The sequence below is a fragment of the Lissotriton vulgaris genome, chromosome 4_1, assembly GCF_964263255.1.
Source record: "Lissotriton vulgaris chromosome 4_1, aLisVul1.2, whole genome shotgun sequence".
NCBI classification, from domain to species: Eukaryota; Metazoa; Chordata; class Amphibia; order Caudata; family Salamandridae; genus Lissotriton; species Lissotriton vulgaris.
In genome coordinates, this window is record NC_141691.1 from 867899803 (window position 1) to 867921548 (window position 21746).

A 21746-nucleotide genomic window follows, 5' to 3' on the forward strand; every position below is an offset into this window, starting at 1 on the left:
CCTACCTTATACTTACAATGCACCCCGACCTTGGGCCTACCATAGGGGTGTCTAATATGAAGCAAAGGGAAGGTTAGGGACTGGCAAGTGGGTGCACTTGGCCCAGTTGAAATGGCAGTGCTCAATGGCACACAGGCCTTGCAATGGCAGGCCTGAGACACATTTTACAAGCTGCTTCTGTGGGTGGCACAACCAGTCCTGCAAGCCCACCAGCAGCATTTGATTTACAGGCCCTGGGCACACATGGTGCACTGTACTAGGGGCTTACAGATACATCAAATAACCCAATCATGGAATAACCAATGAGTACATTAATTTAACATAGGAAGCACTTGCACTGTGGCACTGATTAACAGTGGCACAGTGCCCAAAGCATAAATCCAGCAAAAACATATCAAAACAGAGGAGGCAATCCGTCAAAAATGGAAGAGAGACTCACGCCAATGATGTCAGGTCTAACAGATATCAAGACTCTTATCTTCAGAGCCGAGATTTGCAAGGGCCAGGGAGTGAGGAGAATCACCATACACACAGTGCACTAAGTGAGATGGGAAGGGGGGTTGTGCTCATGTGGTGGTGCTGCCGGGTTATTTACAAGTTGGTGGGAGTTGGAGGTAACTCAGTGGTCGGACTACACTCCTTCCTTCCCACCCACCCCAAGAACTTGCTCCGTACCTGCTAAAGCCACGCACCTCCTTGGGCGTGGCGTGGCGAGTCGCGGGGTCGTTGGCCTCCTGGCTTCGTTGCGAGTTTAGCCGAACTCGGTCTGGGGTTTCCGTCTCCTCCACGAGCCGGTCCTCTTGTCTCCTCCAAGTCTGTAAAACGCCACTCCTTCTCTTCTTCGCAGTTGGGACCCTGCGGGAACCAGGAAGTTGTCTCGTATAACGCCAGGTGCGAGCTAACGTCACCGATGGGGGGGGCCTCGCCTGACAGAAACCCCCAGTTAAAGGAGCCGTCCTCCTGTTCGGGGTTTATCGGGAGCAATAAAGTTTTGTCTTCCGTTTTCCAATCGTCATGCTAGAAGGGAACAAGAATAAAGTTGACATATGAGGGAGACACCACTCAGGTACTTGTCTTGTCTGTTCATTAGGCAGGCACACCCTGTCACAAGTGAAAAATGAAATTGGCTGCCATTCACTATCAGGACATGCGACACACATCAGGGCATGTCCTACCTTTTACATAAAATGCACCCTGCCATTGGGCCTACTTTAGGTGTGGCTAATATGTAGGAAAGGGAAGGTTTAGGGACTGGGTGCCCTTGCCAAGTTGGCATGGCAGCCCCATGCTGCACACATGCTCTGCAATGGCAGCCCTGAGTTACATATTACAAGCTGCTTTGTGGGTGGCACAACCAGAGCTGCAAGCCCACCAGCAGCATTTGATAGACATGCCCTGGGCACACATTGTGAACTGTACTAGGGTCTGACAAGTACATCAAATAAATCAATCATGGAGTTACTATTCCAATACAACACTTTACAATAGGGAGCACTTGCATTTTGGCACTTAATAGCAGTGGCAAAGTGCCCAAAGCATCTAGACCAGCAAAACACATAGTAAAAATACAGGAGGCAACAGCAAACAATGGAAGGGAGACCACACCAGTGGTGTCAGGTCGAACACGTGTCTCCTTCAGCTGAACTGTGGGGGAACTAACAACCCCTTGGGAGTTATCTTTACTAAGGCATAAAAATCTGAGCAGACCATCAGCATGGGCGGGTTCTGTACCAGGGCGGTGTTCCACCGTGAATTCCATCCCCTGTAGGGAAATGGACCACCTCAACAGCTTTGGATTCTCACCCATCATCTGCATCAACCATCTAAGGGGCCTGTGGTCTTCTGAACCCGGAAGTGAGTTCCAAACAAGGATGGTCTCAACTTCTTCAGTGCCCAGACCACAGCAAATGCCTCACGCTCAATTGCACTCCACCTTTGTTACCCTCCTACTGATAAAGGCAACAGGTTGGTCTAGGCCCTTCTCATTTATTTGTGATAGAACAGCCCCCATACCATGCTCTGAAGAGTCTGTCTGTACAGTAAACTCTTTAGAGAAGTTGGGCGCCAGAAGCATGTGCGCTGTGCACATGGCAGTCTTTAGGGCATCAAAAGCTTTCTGACAGGTGTCAGTCCAGTTCTTTTTCTTGGACTGCTTCCTGGAAGTCAGCTCCTTCAAGGGTGCAACCATGCTGCCATATCCCTTGACAAACCTGAAGTACCCAGTGAGTCCTAAAAAGGCTCTCACTTCTGCCTGGGTCTTGGGGTGTTCCCAAGCCAGGATGGTCTCAATCTTCGACTGTAGGGGCGCCACCTGGCCGCTTCCGACCTGGTATCCCAAGTACACCACAGAACCCTGCCCGATCTGGCAATTAATCGCTTTGATCGTGAGGCCTGCTTTCTGTTCCGCCATCAACACTTCCCAGGGGTGGCACAGATGTTCTTTCCAACTGACGCTGCACACTGCAATGTCATCAAGGTAGGCGGCACTGAAATCCTCCAGTTCAGCCAACACCTGAGTGACCAACCTCTGAAAGGTGGCAGGGCATTCTTCATCCCAAAGGGCAAAAACAAGTTCTGGTGTGGCACCCGGTGCTGCAGCCTTTGGGACCAAGACCACTGGGCTGGCCTAAGGACTGTTAGAGGACTCAATCACCCCTAATGTAAGCATCTTGGAGACCTCCTCCTTGATGCAAGCTCTCACCCTGTCAATCACTCTGTAAGTTTTGTGCTTAACAGGAGGACGGTCCCCAGTGTCTACATCATGGACACACCAATTAGTGACACTTGGAATCAGGGAAAACAGATCAGAAAATCATCCCAACAACTGGCGACAGTCATTCTGCTGCTCAGGGGGCAGGGTGGAAAAGAGGTTAACACCATCCACTGACCCATCTTCCTCTGTTGCAGACAGGAGGTCAGGAAGAGGCTCAGTCTCCTCCTCCTTTCCATCATCTGTCGCTAAGAGCATGCCCACTTCAGACTTTTCTAAGTGGGGCTTCTGGCGGTTGACATGCAGGACCCACAAAGGGTTCCTTGGAGATCGCAAGTCCATCAAGTAGGTGACATAACTCTTGCATTTCACCATCTCAAATGGTCTGGTCTACTTATCCTGGCGCACACACAGGGCTTAATGGGTCCATGACCCAAACTTTCTGACAAGGCTGAAGCCCAATCGGAGTGGCATTCTGATCGTACCACCGCTTCATCTCTTCCTTGCTGCCTTCCAGATTCACCTGGGCGAGTTGCCTGAAACGCAGGGTTTGGTTTCAGAAGGCCAGCATGTAACTATATACATCCTGGGGAGGTTTCCTGTGAGCTTTCTCCCAGCCTTCCTTTCCCAAACTCAGAGGTCCTCTTACAGGGTGACCATAGAGCAGTTCAAAGGGGCTGAACCCTAAGGGCTTCTGTTGTACCTCTCTGTAAGCAAAGAGAAGGCATGGCAAGAAGACGTCCTACTTCTGCCTCATCAGTTTCTCAAGACCCATAATCATGCTTTTGAGGGTCCGGTTGAATCTCTGAACCAGCCCATTACCTTGGGGGTGGTAAGGGGTGGTGAACTTATAAGTTGCCCCACACACCTGCCACCGGGACATCATATACTTGGAAATCAAGTGTGTACTTTGGTCTGACACCACCTCTCTGGGGACCCCCACAAATGGAGAAAATCCCAATCAGTGCATGTCTCCACCGGGCCATCACTGTCCTGAGAAGGATGGCTTCCGGGTACCGGGTGGCATGGCCCACCAAGACCAAGATGAACCTGTTGCTCATGGCTGTCTTGGGATCTAGAAGCCCCACAATGGCAATGCCTACCCTTTCAAAGGCGATGCTGAGCACCGGGGCTGGGGAGGAGGCTTGTGCTTCCTCTCACTCTTTCCACTTGCCTGGCAGGTCTGACAGGTCCTGCAATGAGTATCAGAACTCTTGCACATTTGGGGCCAATAAAAGTGGGTGACAAGCCTTTCAAAGGTCTTGTCCTGCCCCAAATGTCCTGCTAAAGGTACATCATGAGCGAGTAGGAAGGCTCTGAACTGCTAGGGTATCACCAGCACATGACTCGACCCAGGCTCAGCATTTCTAGACTCACTATACAGGAGACTATTCTCCCAGTGGATCCAATGTGATCCAGACTGATCACCTGCTGCCTTGTTTGCAGCCTGTTACAACAAACCCACAAGAGAAGGGCACTTCTTCTGCTCCTCACAGAACTCTACCCTGGAGGGTCCTCCTTCCTGTTGCTAATGGGTCAACTTAGGCAGGTCCCCCAGTTCACCTACCTGCTCCCTGGTAGGTTACAGGGCATTTAACATGGGCGCAAATTCGCAATCAGCGAACTCCCGCGAATTTGCCGAAAATCCGCGAATCGGCGAGCGGAAAGGATCCGGGGGGCAAAAGTTCAAGCTTCAAGCTTGTAACTATTTTAGAATGGCACCGGCAAGCTGCCAGCGCCATTCTAAAATAGTTACTAAGTTAGCTTCAACAGGAAGCACTAATAGAAGCAGGTGCTCGAGTTTAACTGAACTCGAGCACCTGCTTTATTTTATCTATTAGTGTTTCCTGATGAAGCTAACTTAGTAACTATTTTAGAATGGCGCTGGCAGATTGCCGGCGCCATTCTAAAATAAAACAGGAGAGGGGCAGAGGGCAGAAGGGCACAACGACGAGTGTGGCAGAGGGCAGAAGGGCACAAAAACGAGTGGGGCAGAGGGCAGAAGGGCACAAAAACGAGTGGGGCAGAGGGCAGAAAGGCACAAAAACGAGTGGGGCAGAGGGCAGAATGGCACAAAAACGAGTGGGGTAGAGGGCAGAAGGGCACAACAACGAGCACAAAAAAACCCCGCGAACACGCAAAGCGCCCCGCGAACACGCAAAGCGCCCCGCGACCACACAAATCGCCCTGAGAGAACGCAAAAAAAAATCCGCAAATTCGCACAAATTTGCGAATTTTGCGGATCGCAAATTGGCAAATCCGCAAATTCGCGAATTGCGAATTCGCAAAATTTTCCCATGCTTACAGGGCATCCCCCTCAAGGTCTGCCTCCTCCTGGACCTCCCATACCCCCGTCCTCTTCTCTTTAAAGCAGGCATCTGGGCCCTTCTTTCAGGCTCCAGGTCCTCTTGGACACCCTTTCTGGCTGCCATGAACCGTGTGGTCATACACCCACTCAAGCAGACCCAACATCTCCAAATGAGCACTTTGCTCCACCTTAGCCCAAGGGGAGCTCTCTAAATCATTACCCAACAGATAGTCAAGAGGCATGGCTGGCCTCACATCTACTTTAAGAGTACCAGAGACCCCTCCCCCACTCAAAGGGAACCTGAGCCACTGTGCAGTGGATCTCTGTGTTGTCAGTGGCAACAACTGGGTAAAACGCATTGGGGACCACCTGCTCTTCGGGCACCAGGCGACAACTGACAGCTGTCACACGGGCTCCAGTGTGTTTAAGAGCCTCCACTCTATAGCCATTGATGGTCAACCACTGCCTGTACTTTTTAGTCTTATCAGGCAGCTGGGTCCTGGGGACCACATCACAGTCTCCTAAAGAGACAGGTGACATCTCTGTGGGACTCCACCCACCTTGGGCACCCATCTCCTCCCCCAGGGCCACACTCGCCATCTGCCTGGGTGGTGAACCAGTGGGTGCTGTCTTATCCCTCTGTGGGCACTGGGGATCATAAAACTGATAGCCCACTTCACTACACTTAAACTATTTCAGGGGTCCCCTATTAACAGGTATACCTGTCGGGCCCCTGGCTTCTTCTCTGGGTGAGGCTGGGAACCCTTCCCTTGGTTCCCTTGGGGATTACTTTGGGGCCCTTTCTGGAACTCCCTCTGTTTACCTTTGTCCCCCCACTCTTCCGCTGGGGACCCTGCCCATCTTTGGTGAAGTCTCACACATGACACTTGTGGACCCGGGTGCTCACCTAGCGGTCCGCCTCCTCAGCAAGCTTCCTAGGGTTAGTAATCTTGCTATCAATAAGGTGCAGGCATAGCTCTGGAAAACAATTATGTGACAAGTGCTCTCAAGCAATCAAATTATAGTGAGCTTCAAAATCATTCACTTTGCTTCCCTTCACCCAACCATCCAATGCTCTGCCAAAACAAGAAACATATTGTACCCAAGTGCTAGACTCCAGTTTCTTAGAATTCCTAAACCTTTGTCTATACAGCTCAAGGATCAACGCATACCTAGACAATAAGGCCTCTTTCATGTGTACATAAGAATTCTGATCTCCAGAAGGCAAATCTAATAAGGTGTCCCGCCCGTCACTAAGGAACTGCCCCCACAACCCCGCTCCCCAATCCTTCTCAGGGACCTGATGGGAGGACTTAGCTACCTCATAGGCCTTGAAACATTGTCTTCATACCAATGAAACTACTTAATAACATCCTTGAAAATGAACACTCTTGTTTCTACAGGCAAGGATGGTGTACTGCCACCCAAGGGAGTAATCTCTAAACGTCTGCCTTTCAATTCCAGCACCCTCAACATCCTTTCATGCTCTAAATGCATCCTCTTTTCCTCCAAGGCTAACTTATTATTCTCTAACTCCATCTGCCCACCCATATTGAGCTTGGCTAGCTCCATCTTATGCATTCTATCTCTCTCCCTGTCTTCCAACTCCTCTGGGGACAGACCCTTTGAAGAAACATTGCTGCCTGGCCTTGAAGGTACTTTCTCCACTGTAAGGCCCAATGGCCCATCCACCTGCCCCTCTGCATTCTCTGCCTCATCCCTAGGCTCTAGAGGATGCTCAGTAGCATTTCTAGATTCCAACCAGGCCCTCAGCGCTGTTTGGAACTCTTCTTTTTAGGCTACGCCTTTCACACAGATTTTAAATCTTTTGCAGAAGGTTTTAAGCTGTGGCACAGTGTAGGTATAAACGCTATATTCTTCAAACTGCTGATCCATAGATGTGTTGGATGCTGCTTTGTTCATGGTGAAAATCAGTTGGTAGTACTCAAAAGCCAAAAGAAGTTCCAAGGAAAATTCTGCAAGAAAGTATGTGGTCGCGTTATGGTCTGCACTCACTAGTAATGTAGACCAATCACTGTATATGAGTCACAAATGCAAGTCCAAATCCTCCCTGCTGGCCACCTATGTTAGAACTAAGGGTATCTAGTTGGCAGAGGTAGGTACCTTTCACCAAATAGGGACGCTTGCTTCAAGTCAGGGTAAGGGGTACACTTCCAAAATAACCCCTGCTCACCCCCTTGGTAGCATATCACGAGCAGACAAGCTTGTCTCAGAGGCAGTGTGTAAAGCATTTGTGAAAACATACAGTAATACAGTGAAAACACTGCAAATGGACACCGCCCCAGTTTAGATAAATAAGTAATCTTTACTAGACTTAACACAAGACCAAACTACAAAAATCCACAATACTGTAATCAAAAATAGACTTTCAAATGGTAGAAATAGCTTAGTTCAATGTAGATGGTAAATGCAACACTTTACTCTCAAAGTAACTTGGATGCATCATGCAATACTAATAAAAGGGTCGCAGGGAAGGTGATGCGTTGGTTCCTTGCTTCGGGGGAGGTGATCCATTGGTAGCTTATCAGAGAGGTGGTGATGCATAGGTTTCTTACTGTGATCCACTGGGATTCCAACAGATGGCACCTCAATGCAGTTTGACGATCCGGTGTGATGCGAGAAAATGGCGTCTTGATGCAATGCGACAATGTTGGATGTGATGCGTGCACTTGAAGTCAGTAGCTTTCGGGCCGCGGCAGTACCTGTGACACACTTTTCTGGTGATGCGACGGCTAGCAGCGGGGGAACTCTTCTTCGGCGATGCGATGGCAACTGCTGCAGCAGCGACACGCTTCTCCTCGTTGCATCACGCTTCCAGCTCCCAGCGACTCATAGTCTTCTCAGAAGGCCCAAAGAACAGTAGGCACCTCTCGGTAGGCAGAATTCCACAGCAAGGGAATTCAGGGGAGCTGGTGGTGAAGTCTTGTATCCCTGAGACTTCAGGCAGTATGCAAGCACAGTTCAAGCCCTTGGAGATTCTTCTTCAAGATTGCAAAAGTATACACAAAGTTCTATTTCTCCTTTCCTTTGCAATATAGTAACCACTGCAGGCAGTCTCCTCCTTCAGCTTCCTTGGTTCTTCTCCTTGCCAAAGAGTTGTCTTGATTCCCAGAAGTGATCTAAAGTTCTGGGATTCTGGGTCCACCTTTTCATACACAAAAATCCTTTGTCTCTGAAGGTAGAGAGTATCGGTACCTAGTCCAGACTAGTGCTGGGTGCATTCTGCCTGTGCACAACTTCTTCCTTTGTCAGTGTGGGCCAGGGTCATCAGACACACCACAGGAGGTGGAGCCAGGATTGTGGAAGCAGGCACAGCCCTATTCAAGCTAGAGTGCTACTCCTCCCACCACTCATAATGCAGATAGGCCTTTTCAGCCTTGTTCTGAGTCACCCTGTGTCCTGGAGCCACCCCAGCCCTTATCACTCACAAACCAGATATGGAATACACAACCTAGCAGAGGCAGGCTTGGATGGTTAGGCAAGAAAACACCTACTTTCTAAAAGTGGTATTTTCAAACACAGAATGTCAAAACCAACTTCCCTAAAATATGTATTTTATCATTCTGAGTTCAGGCACACAAAACAAAAATTTCTACCAAGTTCCCTGAGTCAGTTAGGATTATAAGATGTTATAATCAAACTGCCCATTCTGGCCTATGGGAATAGGTAGCCTTGCAATAGTGAAAGACGAAATTGGCTGTAATTCACTATCAGGACATGCTAAACACATCAGAGCATCTCTAACCTTTTACATTCAATTCACCCTACCCATGGGCCTACTTTAGGGGTAACTAATATGTAAGCATGGGCGAAATCAGTGAAATCGCAGTCCGGGAAATCGTGCGAAAGTGAATTCACGATCCGCATAATTCACGAATTCGTGTGAAATTGTGAATTTTTGGTTTTTTGCGTGTTCGTGGGCATTTTTGCATGTTCGCTGGGTTTTTTGTGTGTTCGCGGGCCGCTTGCATGGCGAAGTTACCCATGCGGTTGTGTATGTGGGCACAGCATCCTCTGGTTTACACTGCCACCCTCTGGTTCACCACTGCCACCCTCTGGTTTACCACTGCCACCCTCTGGTTCATCACTGCCACCCTCTGGTTCACCCCTGCCACCCTCAGGTTCAGCACTCACTACTGCAACCCTCTTGTTCATCACAGCACCCTCTGGTTCACCCCTGCTGCCACCCTCTGGTTCAGCACTCACCACTGCCACCCTCGGGTTCATCACATCACCCTCTGGTTCACCAGTGCCACCCTCAGGTTCATCCCTGCCACCCTCTGGTTCATCCCTGCCACCCTCTGGTTCATCACTGCCACCCTCTGGTTCAGAACTGCCACCCTCTGGTTCATAACAGCACCCTCAGGTTCATCACATCACCTCTGGTTCACCCCTGCCACCCTCTGGTACAGCACTGTCACCCTCTGCTTCATCCCTGCCACCCTCTGTTTCATCCCTGCCACCCTCTGGTTCATCACTGCAACCCTCTGGTTCAGCACTGCCACCCTCTGGTTCATCACAGCACCTTCTGGTTCATCACAGCACCTCTGGTTCACCCCTGCCACCCTCTGGTACAGAACTGTCACCCTCTGCTTCATCACTACCACCCTCTGGTTCATCACTACCACCCTCTGGTTCAGCACTGCCACCCTCTGGTTCATCACAGCACCCTCTGGTTCATCACAGCATGTCTGGTTTACCCCTGCCACCCTCTGGTACAGCACTGTCACCCTCTGCTTCATCCCTGCCACCCTCTGGTTCATCCCTGCCACCCTCTGGTTCATCACTGCCACCCTCTGGTTCAGCACTGCCACCCTCTGGTACATCACAGCACCCTCTGGTTCACCAGTGCCACCCTCTGGTTCATCCCTGCCACCCTCTGGTTCATCCCTGCCACCCTCTGGTTCATCACTACCACCCTCTGGTTCAGCACTGCCACCCTCTGGTTCATCACAGCACCCTCTGGTTCATCACAGCAACTCTGGTTTTCCCCTTGTCACCCTCAGGTTCAGCTCTCACTACTGCCACCCTCTGGTTCATCACAGCACCCTCTGGTTCACCAGTGCCACCCTCTGGTTCATCCCTGCCACCCTCTGGTTCATCCCTGCCACCCTCTGGTTCAGCACTGCCACCCTCTGGTTCAGCACTGCCACCCTCTGGTTCATCACAGCACCCTCTGGTTCATCACATCACCTCTGGTTCACCCCTGCCACCCTCTGGTACAGCACTGTCACCCTCTGCTTCATCCCTGCCACCCTCTGGTTCATCACTGCCACCCTCTGGTTCAGCACTGCCACCCTCTGGTTCATCACAGCACCTCTGGTTCACCCCTGCCACCCTCTGGTGCAGCACTGTCACCCTCTGCTTCATCACTACCACCCTCTGGTTCATCACTACCACCCTCTGGTTCAGCACTGCCACCCTCTGGTTCATCACAGCACCCTCTGGTTCATCACAGCACCTCTGGTTCACCTCTGCCACCCTCAGGTTCAGCTCTCACTACTGCCACCCTCTGGTTCATCACAGCACCCTCTGGTTCACCAGTGCCACCCTCTGGTTCATCCCTGCCACCCTTTGGGTTATCCCTGCCACCCTCTGGTTCATCACTGACACCCTCTGGTTCATCACTGCCACCCTCTGGTTCAGCACTGCCACCCTCTGGCTCATCCAAGCACCCTCTGGTTCATCACATCAACTCTGGTTCACCCCTGCCACCCTCTGGTACAGCACTGTCACCCTCTGCTTCATCCTTGCCACCCTCTGGTTCATCCCTGCCACCCTCTGGTTCATCACTGCCACCCTCTGGTTCAGCACTGCCACCCTCTGGTTCATCATAGCACCCTCTGGTTCATCACAGCACCTCTGGTTCACCCCTGCCACCCTCTGGTGCAGCACTGTCACCCTCTGCTTCATCACTACCACCCTCTGGTTCATCACTACCACCCTCTGGTTCAGCACTGCCACCCTCTGGTTCATCACAGCACCCTCTGGTTCATCACAGCACCTCTGGTTCACCCCTGCCACCTTCTGGTACAGCACTGTCACCCTCTGCTTTATCCCTGCCACCCTCTGGTTCATCTCTGCCACCCTCTGGTTCATCACTGCCACCCTCTGGTTCATCACAGCACCCTCTGGTTCATCACAGAACATCTGGTTCACCCCTGTCACCCTCTGGTACAGCACTGTCACCCTCTGCTTCAGCCCTGCCACCCTCTGGTTCATCCCTGCCACCCTCTGGTTCATCACTACCACCCTCTGGTTCAGCACTGCCAACCTCTGGTTCATCACAGCACCCTCTGGTTCATCACAGCACCTCTGGTTCACCCCTGCCACCCTCTGGTACAACACTGTCAACCTCTGCTTCATCCCTGCCACCCTCTGGTTCATCCCTGCCACCTGCTTCCTTCGCTGTAAGTGCTTCCTGTTGCAGTTATTTTTTTTACACGAGCATTGTGCCATACTTGTAACTATTCTCTGACCCTGCTTTGAGGGTCAGAGCAGGGTCAGAGAATAGTTGCAAGTAGGCAACTGAACTCTGAGGGGCCCCTCAGGAAGCACTACAGGGAATGGTTACAAATTAGCTTGAACTGTTGCACCTGCTAAGTGCTTTCAGTTTTCCAAAAGTTGTTTTTCTGCCATTTCGCAAGATTCGTGGGGTGCGTATTCGTGCGAAATCAACTTGCAATCCGCAAATTCGTGCGAATTAGCTGATTTCTTTTTTTTGCGTGTTCGCGCGGTTTTCTGCTTATTCGCGGACCGCTTGCAGCGCACCGACCCCGAGGTTGCCCATGCGGTCGTGTATGGGTGCGGCCATCATGTTTGCGTGACGTGTTTCCGTTTCCGGGCTCTTGTTGCATGCTTGCGACGTATGCGGCGCGCGATTACGTGTTCATGGGCATTTTTGCGTGCTCGCGGGGAAAATATCGCGCAAACTTACCCACGCGTTCCTCTACAGACGCGGCCATCTTTTTTTTCATTCACTGCTATGGTTTTGGGCATGCTACCTTTCTATCCATCTCACATCTTCGTAATCCTATTATTTGTCTGAACTTTTTTTTGTCTTTTTTTGCTTATTATCTCTCTTTTCAATTTCCTACATGTATATTTTGTGTTTTTTTAAAACTTTTTGTTACTTTATTACCTACTTTATTTCTTTCGCTCTCTCTCCTATTTTTTTCACACCTATTCTTCTTTCCTTCTTCTTGTGCCCAGGACCATGGCTAAGGGAGGCGACAAGGGCAAGGGGAAGGGCCCAGCACCCCTTACCCGGCTCCCTTGCGGGCGAATGAGGGGCGAGGAAGTCTAGGCCAGGGAGATCTTCTCCGTGGTGGAGGTGGCCGCCTTGATGGTTTTTGTGCAAGTCCACCTCCCTAAAACAATGGCAGCAGGTGGGCGGATTGCTTCCGGTTACGGCCTCCGGGAGCGTCGCCAGCTGTCGGAGAAGGTGTGCCGGCGCATGTATAAGGAGTCTGGGGTCCGGCGCACCTACCAACAAGTGACGCACCGGTGGAGTGACATCTTGGACCGGGAGCATGACATGGTCGACCTGCTCGGTGTGGAGATCCCTGGCCTTGGTAAGTAGCTATTTAATAACTACTTTTTTTTCTTCTGCTCTGTTATATTGCTAATCTATTTTTTTCCTGAAGAGTACGAATGCTGATGATTCGATTACATTGCAGGTAAATTAATGTTTAAATAGCTTCTGTCATTGCAGGTGCGCGCCTGGTTATTGGCGTTGCTACTATGCTTACTTGTTTGCAACTTTTTTGTCATTTGAGAGCATTACTGTGTAATGCTAGAGACAGTAGACTCAAGTCTAGTCCTTCTTTGTACTCCTGCTGCTGCCACTTTGATGAGATAGTGGTGGATTGATACATTGAGTTTGATATTTTTTACTTGTTATAGGACATTTGTTAGTGGTCTGCAATCATGATGACGGACTGTGTCTGTCACGCGACGTCTCGTGCTGCTGGGTGATGGCAGTCGTAGCATAACCTTTTTGTTGTTGATGTAGTTAGTGAATTACATAACTTTCCTATTAGATGGTCTGCGAATCCTGCAATACTGTACTACTATCCTCCTAGTTGCCCAGATCAGATGCAATTGATGTTAATTTGTTTCCCCAACATAATTTTAGATTGAGTACAAAGAAATCGAATATTTTCCAAAAACAATCATCCATGTTGTCTTTCAATATTTCATGATCACCAGGACCTCCCAGGGGCAAGGCGGCGGCGGCGGCAGAGACTCCGGTGGCAGAAGGTGGAGAGGCTCAGTCCCTTGCAGGCTCTTCTGCTGGCCCCAGTAAGTTGTTCTATTGTTATATTAATACTTATACTCTCCTAACTTTTACAGCTCCTATTCATTACAAACTGGTTCCTAATAATTCTATGTTTTACAAAAAAGTCTTTGATCTTCTTCTAATGTAGACTACTTTCTACATTCTTATCCTGCCTCTACCATCACTCTCTGTGCTACTACTATTTACAATTATGAGTCGGTCTGTGTAGGTAGCTAAGCTTGCCCATTCGGCAAATGGTGTGAAACAAAACTCTGACACAGAAATAGCTTTAGGCACTGAGTGCCGTCCTCTGTGTTGCCCTTGCTGTCTATTCCAGTCTTCTTAATGTAAGTGCTTTTTCAATTTCAAACAACAAAATGTCATTGTTTACACCAAGTAAAAGGTAGCAGTTGCCTTTTTGGTTTGAGAGGAGCACATCCCATACCGCTAGTGTTTCAGGGACTATTCTGCACACAAAGAAGTATGGACAAGATAAATAGAACATTGTTGATGATAGGTGCAGTTCGACTTTCGACATACCTCAGTCCGAACAGAAGTTGAACCCCCATTCCCCTGACCGACTATCTAGAATGTCTGACCAATGATTTTACGACCCAGAAGAACAGAAGAAGACTACCTCCGAGTCCCGGCCTATCTGAGTCACTGAAACATGACTGCCAAGTGCAGTAGTTCAAACCTTTCCGCTCACTCACTCGTGCACAAAAACCACACAGTGTTTGTTAGTTTTAAAGTTTTATTTTCAATTGAGAAATGAAAACATTATTTCTTTATTTTTAATAGCGTAGTATTCTTATGGATGAAGATGACGTTAAAGTTTAAACAACATTCCCATGAATGAAATTAGTATGACTCAAACTTAATAATAGTTAACACTAACAGACACAGGAAATTATTAGAATAACTGTGCGTGAGCCCCCACTTTCTTTAAAGTACTTAAAGTACTGCTGGTGGTGACTCAGTAGTAGTTGGTGAATCGTCTGGCAGAAGGGTAATGGAATCTTCTTTCTGTAATGAGAAAAATGGTGCACATTAAGCAAGCACAGCAGCAACAACATGAGCGCCCCCCCCCAGATCCTGTATCGTTCGCGTGCGCCGACTACGCAAAAGAGTGGACTACCTGGAGCAGTTGGCCGAGAAACTTCAGCGCCAGCTCCGGGACCTCCGCAAAGAGCAGCGGGACATGAAGCAACAGCTTGCAAAACTATGCCACCGGAGGTAGTGACTGTCCCTTGCCCCTTTTTTAAAAACTGTTGGGGGGGGTGGGAATTGGGTGTTTGGAAGAGGGGACTTTTGGACTTTGGCACATTGGTTGGGGTTAGGTAGGGGGTGAGTTGGGTTAATTTATTTCATTTTTTGACTACCTCAATATATTTCTTAATAATTATTTTTCATACCAAAACACAGTATACACGTTCATATTATTTTGTGTGGGGGTGGGCGGTGGTTACTGGACGTTTGGTTTCTTCCAACTTACCAGCATGAATGAAACATCTAGTCCTGAAATGTACCAAAGTGCCAGTAACCGAGTTAGTGAATTCAGTAGCCCTACTAGTACTTTACTAGTAGTACTGGCAATCTCTGCTCTCCTCCCAGTCCTAGCCCATTATTCTACGTCTCCAAAATGCTTATCTTACCTGTGATTCGTGTTTGAGAATTGTGGTAGCCCCAGGCCTGGCTGCATTGCAAATGGTGATTAAGGTTGGTTGTTGACTTGAATCCTTGACGGATGCAATATCATTGTTGTGCTGGTAGCAGTAGTGGTACACACTTGTAGTATCACCATATGAAAAAAGAGGAAATTAAACATTGAGTGGCCTGAGCGTAGCATTAGAAACAGTACAATAGGTTGTACGGTACAGAACAGTGCCCTAAATTGTAGCCTAAGCAGTGCCAACGTACGGTAAGCATTAAGCATTAGATTGTTCAATTCGTGTAGGAGGAGGATGTTCTTATTATCAATCCACGATGGCGCACATGAACTTCTGGTTGCTTTGACCTTATCCTCCCCAGCAAGTGTGTGGAATTTATTGTTGTTGTCAGTCACACATCAATGAAATACCACACAGCCCGGGTGAAGAGGGTTAGGGTTTGAAAATTGGATGGGAATGGGGGTTTTTGGGAAAGTTTGGTAGAGAGGAAAAAAAAACACAGCATGGACCGTCCAACAACAAATGAAGAGAAACAAATCTTTGGATTTGAAGATATCGATAAACCTTTAAAGGGACATAAAGGAAGTGCACTACTGCATGCCAGAAGTTGTTTAGTAAATGGATGGTTAGCTTACTGAAAAGTAGTACTACTACTTACTGCAACTTACTAGTAACTACGAAGGAACAGGTTGGCAGTACAGGGCTGCAGTCATTACGCAATTTCACTTGCTTCTCTGCCCTCAGACAATAAACCCTTAGAACATTAAATTAGTGTTGAACATAGCAAAGACGTATCAAATAGCTGGAGGGATGAATTTGAAGCAGAGATCAAACAAATGCACAGAGTCACACTCGTAGAAGTAAGTTCAAGTTCACAAGAATATCATTTAAAAGATAAGGAGATTTTTGGATACTGTTACTGTTTTTTGTGGTTGTCCAGTTGAATTTGTGAAGTTGATTCATCCAGCCATTCCTCTTATTCGCGGTACTCCTTCATTCCATCGGATGCTCCGTTGATCAATCTTGGTGACCAGACACACTGACTGTCCACTGCCTGCCTGATGCGGATTTGCGGATCGCTAATTGTAAGCCTGAGTAGTACATCGATGGCACAGGGTAAAAGCCTGCCTGTAATTGATGATGGAAAAACACAACAGTAAGTGTTAAAGACACCTCGGAGAAAAAAAGATATATAAGGCACGCTGTGTAGTGCAAAAATTATACTGTCACTTTCAGAGATGACAATCCCAAAAATCTAGAACACCCCACATTACCCTCCCAAAAAAGTGCTGAATACTGCTGCTACCTCGCAGAGGCCTAATTTCATATTGTGCCAAAACGCACTCAGAAAGTATGCCCAAAACCCGCCTTTCCCGCCATGGATTATCTTCAAACCACGTGCAATCCAAATTAGACATTCCAACAAGTGTTCCAAGACCCCAGCCAGTCGTAAAAATCTAGAACCCCCGCCCAAACACATGCAATACAATACTGCTAACCCTAACGAGCCATAAGTTAAGAATAGTGGCAAACACTTTCTTTAACTAGGCCAAATCCCACCTTTCCCACCATGGATTTTCTTCAAACCACTTGCAACCAGAATTACACATTCCCACGAGTGCTCCAAGACCACAGAACCCAGTTGCAAAAATCTAGAACACTCTCAAACACATGCAGTACTCCTGCCAGTGCTAACGCTAACGAGGCCTAAGTTAAAAAAAGTGCCAAAACGCTTTTCAGCATGGATTTCCTCCAAATGACTTTTATCCGGTATTAGACCTTCCCAGCCATGACCCAAGACCCGCCAACCCACCCGCAAAAAAGCACAACACCCCCAAAAAGGCAAAAAGCAAAAATGGAAAATCTCATACCTACAATATTTTTCGGCCATCTTTCAATTCTGTCCAAACGCGCTGTGCAGCTAGGCCATAACTCCCGTTTTCCAAGATGGATTTCCTGAAAAAAAAATGCAATCAAAATTAGACTGTGCCAGCAGTACTCCCAGACCCCGAAGCCCATCCACAAACACCCGGAACCCCCCCAAACAGCACCTTAAAGACAAGCAAGTCAGCAAAAACGCAAAAAAATTTGCCTCCGATTTTGTCCAAACCACTTTTATCTGGTATTAGACCTTCCCAGCAATGTCCCCAGAGGCGTCAACCCAGGCGAAAACAAGTAGAAGACACCCAAACAGCCAAAAAGCAAAACTTCAAACATGGGCACTTAGAAATTTTCAGGCAAATTTCCAAAATCACTCCGCGCGCGCTCTGCAGCTAGGCCCTAACTCCCCTTTGCCACCATGGATTTTCTTGAAACTACTTGCAATCAAAAGTATCCATACCCAGCATTGTTCCAAGACCCCGAAACCCACCCACAAACACCAGGAAGCCCCCCAAACAGGCCCCCGAAAACGCTAAATTGAGCGAAATGTCAGAAAATGCAAAAACTTTTTCCTCATGGATTTTGTCCAAACCACTTTTATCCGGTATTAGACCTTCCCAGCAATGGCCCCAGAGCCATCAACCCAGGCAGAAACAAGTAGAAGACCCTCAAGCAGCCAAAAAGCAAAACTTCAAAAATGGGCACTTGAAAATTTTCAGGCAAATTTCCAAAATCACTCCACGCGCGCTCTGCAGCTAGGCCCTAACTCCCCTTTGCCAACATGGATTTTCTTCAAACCACTTGCAATCAAAAGTATCCATACCCAGCACTGCTCCAAGACCCCGAAACCCACCCACAAACACCAGGAAGCCCCCAAACAGGCCCCCAAAAACGCTAAATTGAGCGAAATGTCAGAAAATGCAAAAATCTTTTTCCTCATGGATTTTGTCCAAACCATTTTTATCCGGTATTAGACCTTCCCAGCAATGGCCCCAGAGCCGTCAACCCTGGTGGAAACAAGTAGAAGACCCCCAAACAGCCAAAAAGCAAAACTTCAAAAATGGGCACTTTGAAGTTTTCAGGCAAATTTCCAAAATCACTCCGCGCCCGCTCTGCAGCTAGGCCCTAACTCCCCTTTGCCACCATGGATTTTCTTGAAACCACTTGCAATCAAAAGTATCCATACCCAGCATTGCACCAAGACCCCGAAACCCACCCACAAACACCAGGAAGCCCCCAAACAGGCCCACGAAAACGCTAAATTGAGCGAAATGTCAGAAAATGCAAAAACTTTTTCCCCATGGATTTTGTCCAAACCCCTTTTATCCGGTATTAGACCTTCCCAGCAATGCCCCAAGACCCGCCAACCCAGCCGCAAAATAGCACAACACCCTCAAACAGGCAAAAAACAAAAATGGAAAATCTCATACTTACAATATTTTTCGGCCTTCTTTCAATTCTGTCCAAACGCGCTGTCCAGCTAAGCCATAACTCCTGTTTCCCACCATGGATTTCCTGAAAAACAAATGCAATCAAAATTAGACTGTGCCAGCAGTGCTCCCAGACCCCAAAACACACCCACAAACACCTGGAACCCCCCAAACAGCACCTCGAAGACAAGCAAGTAAGCAAAAACGCAAAAATAAATTGCCTCTGATTTTGTCTAAGCCACTTTTATCCGGTATTAGACCTTCCCAGCAATGGCCCCAGAGCCGTCAACCCAGGCGAAAACAAGTAGAAGACCCCCAAACAGCCAAAAAGCAAAACTTCAAAAATGGGCACTCTGAAATTTTCAGGCAAATTTCCAAAATCACTCCGTGCGCGCTCTGCAGCTAGGCCCTAACTCCCCTTTGCCACCATGGATTTTCTTGAAACCACTTGCAAATCAAAAGTATCCATACCCAGCAGTGCTCCCAGACCCCAAAACCCACCGACAAACACCAGGAACCCCCCAAAAGAGGCCCCCGAAAACATGATAGTGAGCAAAAAGGCAAAAACTTTTTCAACTCTGATTTTCTGCAAAAAACTTTTATCCGGTATTAAACCTCCCCAGAAATGCCCCCAGACCCGTCAACCCAGGCGGAAACAAGTAGAAGACCCCCAAACAGCCAAAAAGCTAAATCTTAAAAAGTGAGACTTTGCAAATTTCGGCCCAACCTGGAATTCAGTCCAAATGCGCTGTGCAGCTAGGCACTAACTCCTGTTTTCCACCATGGATTTCCTGAAAAACAAATGCAATCAACATTAGACTGTGCCAGCAGTGCTCCCAGACACCCCGACCCAGCACCACAAATCTAGAACACAGCCAAATAATCCAAAACCTGCAATACTGGTATATTGAAAACATGGCAAATTGCGCTGTTCACAAAAAACAAACAGCAATTGGTTTCAACAGAGACAGACAGCCATTGCTGTCCACTGCATGCCATCTTCTCACTATTCATTACCTGTTCTACTTTATGTCTGCATCTTCTTCCGAAAGTGAGGGGCCACAGGGCAGCCTCTCCTTTAAATTTCAGAAGTAGGTCTGTCAACAATCAGCAAGCATGTAGTCAGTCAGTTATTTCAGTCCCACTTGAGGGGACTCGTCTACGAAGACAAAGTTTGTTTTTTCTCCATAATCCATCTATCTGCCTTGAGGGAAATGGATAGGGGGAGTCTGGAGGAGAAGGATAGAGGAGCATGATTGAGTTGTGAACTTGTGAACATCTGAATGCAGACTGTGGCACCTTCAAATCAATACGGAATATAAGATGAAGACAGTGCTGATGATGGACTTATTGTGATTAGTTGATTAGAGTTTTGTTGTGGTAAAAGTAGCAAAACAAAGAAAGATTCACAGGAATAAAAGTGAATAAGTACGGAAAAAAAGGAAGTAATTTTCTGTCCTCGTTGTCAGGGAAGCAGAGCTCATCCTCCAAGTCTATGAATTGAGACGGGAGTAGGTCTGGTGACCAAAAAGAACTTCTGTCGTCGTCGTCACCTAAGTCGGTGTCCTCTTCTTCCTGCGTGCATTCACGTATTTTGTAATCAGGTGGTATGAAGTGCTGATTCAACTTGATTATTGTTAACCTCTCCACATTTTTGGGCAAAAGGCGGGTCCTTTTTGAAGTAACAATGGCACCAGCAGCACTGAAAACACGTTCAGAAGACACACTAGCGAGTGGGCAAGACAAATCATTTAGAGCCAGGTTGGTGATCAGTTGCCATTTTGAGCTTTTCGTACACCAATATCCCAATGGGTTCTCATTATGACAGACCTCTGTTGGGTCATCCAGATAGGCCTGCACCACCGACTCAAGGTTCTCCAGGGTTGATCCACTTTGCGCACCATCTGCGACCTTTTCATCACTGGACCGAGCTAACCCTTGCTGAGTTAGCCAATCCCCTTCCGGCAATATTGGTTTGCGGCCTGGTGCAGGTGAGGATGATGATATGGTTGCTGGTGTCGTTAACGGCTGTGAGGGAAAGTGACTCCCTTCGGCCACGGATTGAGAAGTGGAACTTGACGCCGTATGGCCTGCTGATTCGGTTGTACTTGTGCTGCCTCCTTGAATTTTCTGCCGATCTTTTTTGAACCGCCTGGCTGACACAGCTAGCCAACGTTTGTACTTTGAAACATCTGCTTCATCAAAAGGAATGAATGATTTGCTGGCCACTGCCTTTTTGTACCGTGGATCAAGAATAGTGGCGCAAATGTAATGTTGTTCTGTATGTATCTTTTTAAGCTTTTCATTGTCAAGGAGGTGGCATAATAACTTCTGCGCCAAACCATATGTTTCTCGCTTTTCACCATCATCTCGGAACGTTGAAGACACCTCCTTCAGTTGGTGCTCTAGCATGCGCAACAATGGGATAGCTTCGCTCAAAGAACAGTCCTCCTTGCTGACTTCACGAGTGAAGAGCTCAAAAGGACGAAGCATGTCTGTCAGGCTTGCAATTAGCTTCCATTCCTCCAACTCTAGCATCAAGTCTTTGTGAGCAGCACCCAGTTTTAAGACAAACTCATGTATTACCTCCCACTGCTCAGACAGACGCTCAAGCATGTAAAAGGTTGAGTTCCAACGTGTTGCCACCTCCTGGATTAGTCCTTTGACTGGCAGTTTAGGTTCATATTGAAGGCCCCTCAGCTGCTTCCGGGCCTTAAAAGAATGGTTGAAATGGATGCAGATTTTTCGGCAGGTGGTCAGTACTTTGACGACTGGCTCTTCTGCTTTAAAGAAGGCTTGCCCCACAATGTTAATACTGTGCGCCAAACATGGCACTCTGAAGTAGCCACCGTCGTCCATGGCCTTAACTATATTACTGCCATTATCTGTGGAAACATAACCAACTGTGCGGTTTCTTGGATGCAGCCATTCTTTGACTTTCCTGTTAAACTCATCCAAAAGGTTAGGTGCAGTGTGAGATTTCTCCATGGCAAACATGCCTATTGTTGCATGTTTGCGAGTAGCTTTAAAAACTTCCTCCGTGTCAACATCTTTGTGTTTTAACTTTTTTTCGACCCCTGCAAAAGAGACCCAGTGTGCAGTGATGCACATGTAATCAAGGGCTTGGCAACTGATCCACATGTCTGTTGTCATGTGGATAGTGTGAACAGCACTCTTCAGAATAGCTGCGCCAATCACCTCCAGCACATCTTGATGTAGTGCTGGAACAGCAACCCTTGCAAAATAGAACCTGCTAGGAACCTTCCATTTAGGGCAGACTGTTGCCACCAATTCACAAAAACCCACCCCTTCCATGAAAGAGAAATGGAGAAGGTTCAGCGCTTGCATTTTAGCCAGCTTGGCATTATACAGACGCACGGTTGGGTGGTTGCGTTCAAATGGCGGTTCCAACCAAAACATGCTGGTAATGGTGGGCTGGACCATT

General features: G+C 48.0%; 1 protein-coding gene across 1 annotated transcript in view; it reads right to left on the bottom strand.

The window, feature by feature from the left end:
* LOC147722677 (uncharacterized) overlaps nt 1-20968 on the bottom strand; it is a 60977-nt gene extending 40009 nt beyond the window's left edge. Inside the window, exons 1-2 of the mRNA XM_086967350.1 lie at nt 19712-20968; nt 693-1017 (exon numbers count right to left, since the gene is read on the bottom strand). Coding sequence (XP_086823476.1) covers nt 693-1017; nt 19712-20917 — 1531 coding nt within the window. The 5' untranslated portion in view covers nt 20918-20968. The remainder of the gene's footprint in view (nt 1-692; nt 1018-19711) is intronic.
* Nucleotides 20969-21746: the final 778 nt, after the last annotated feature.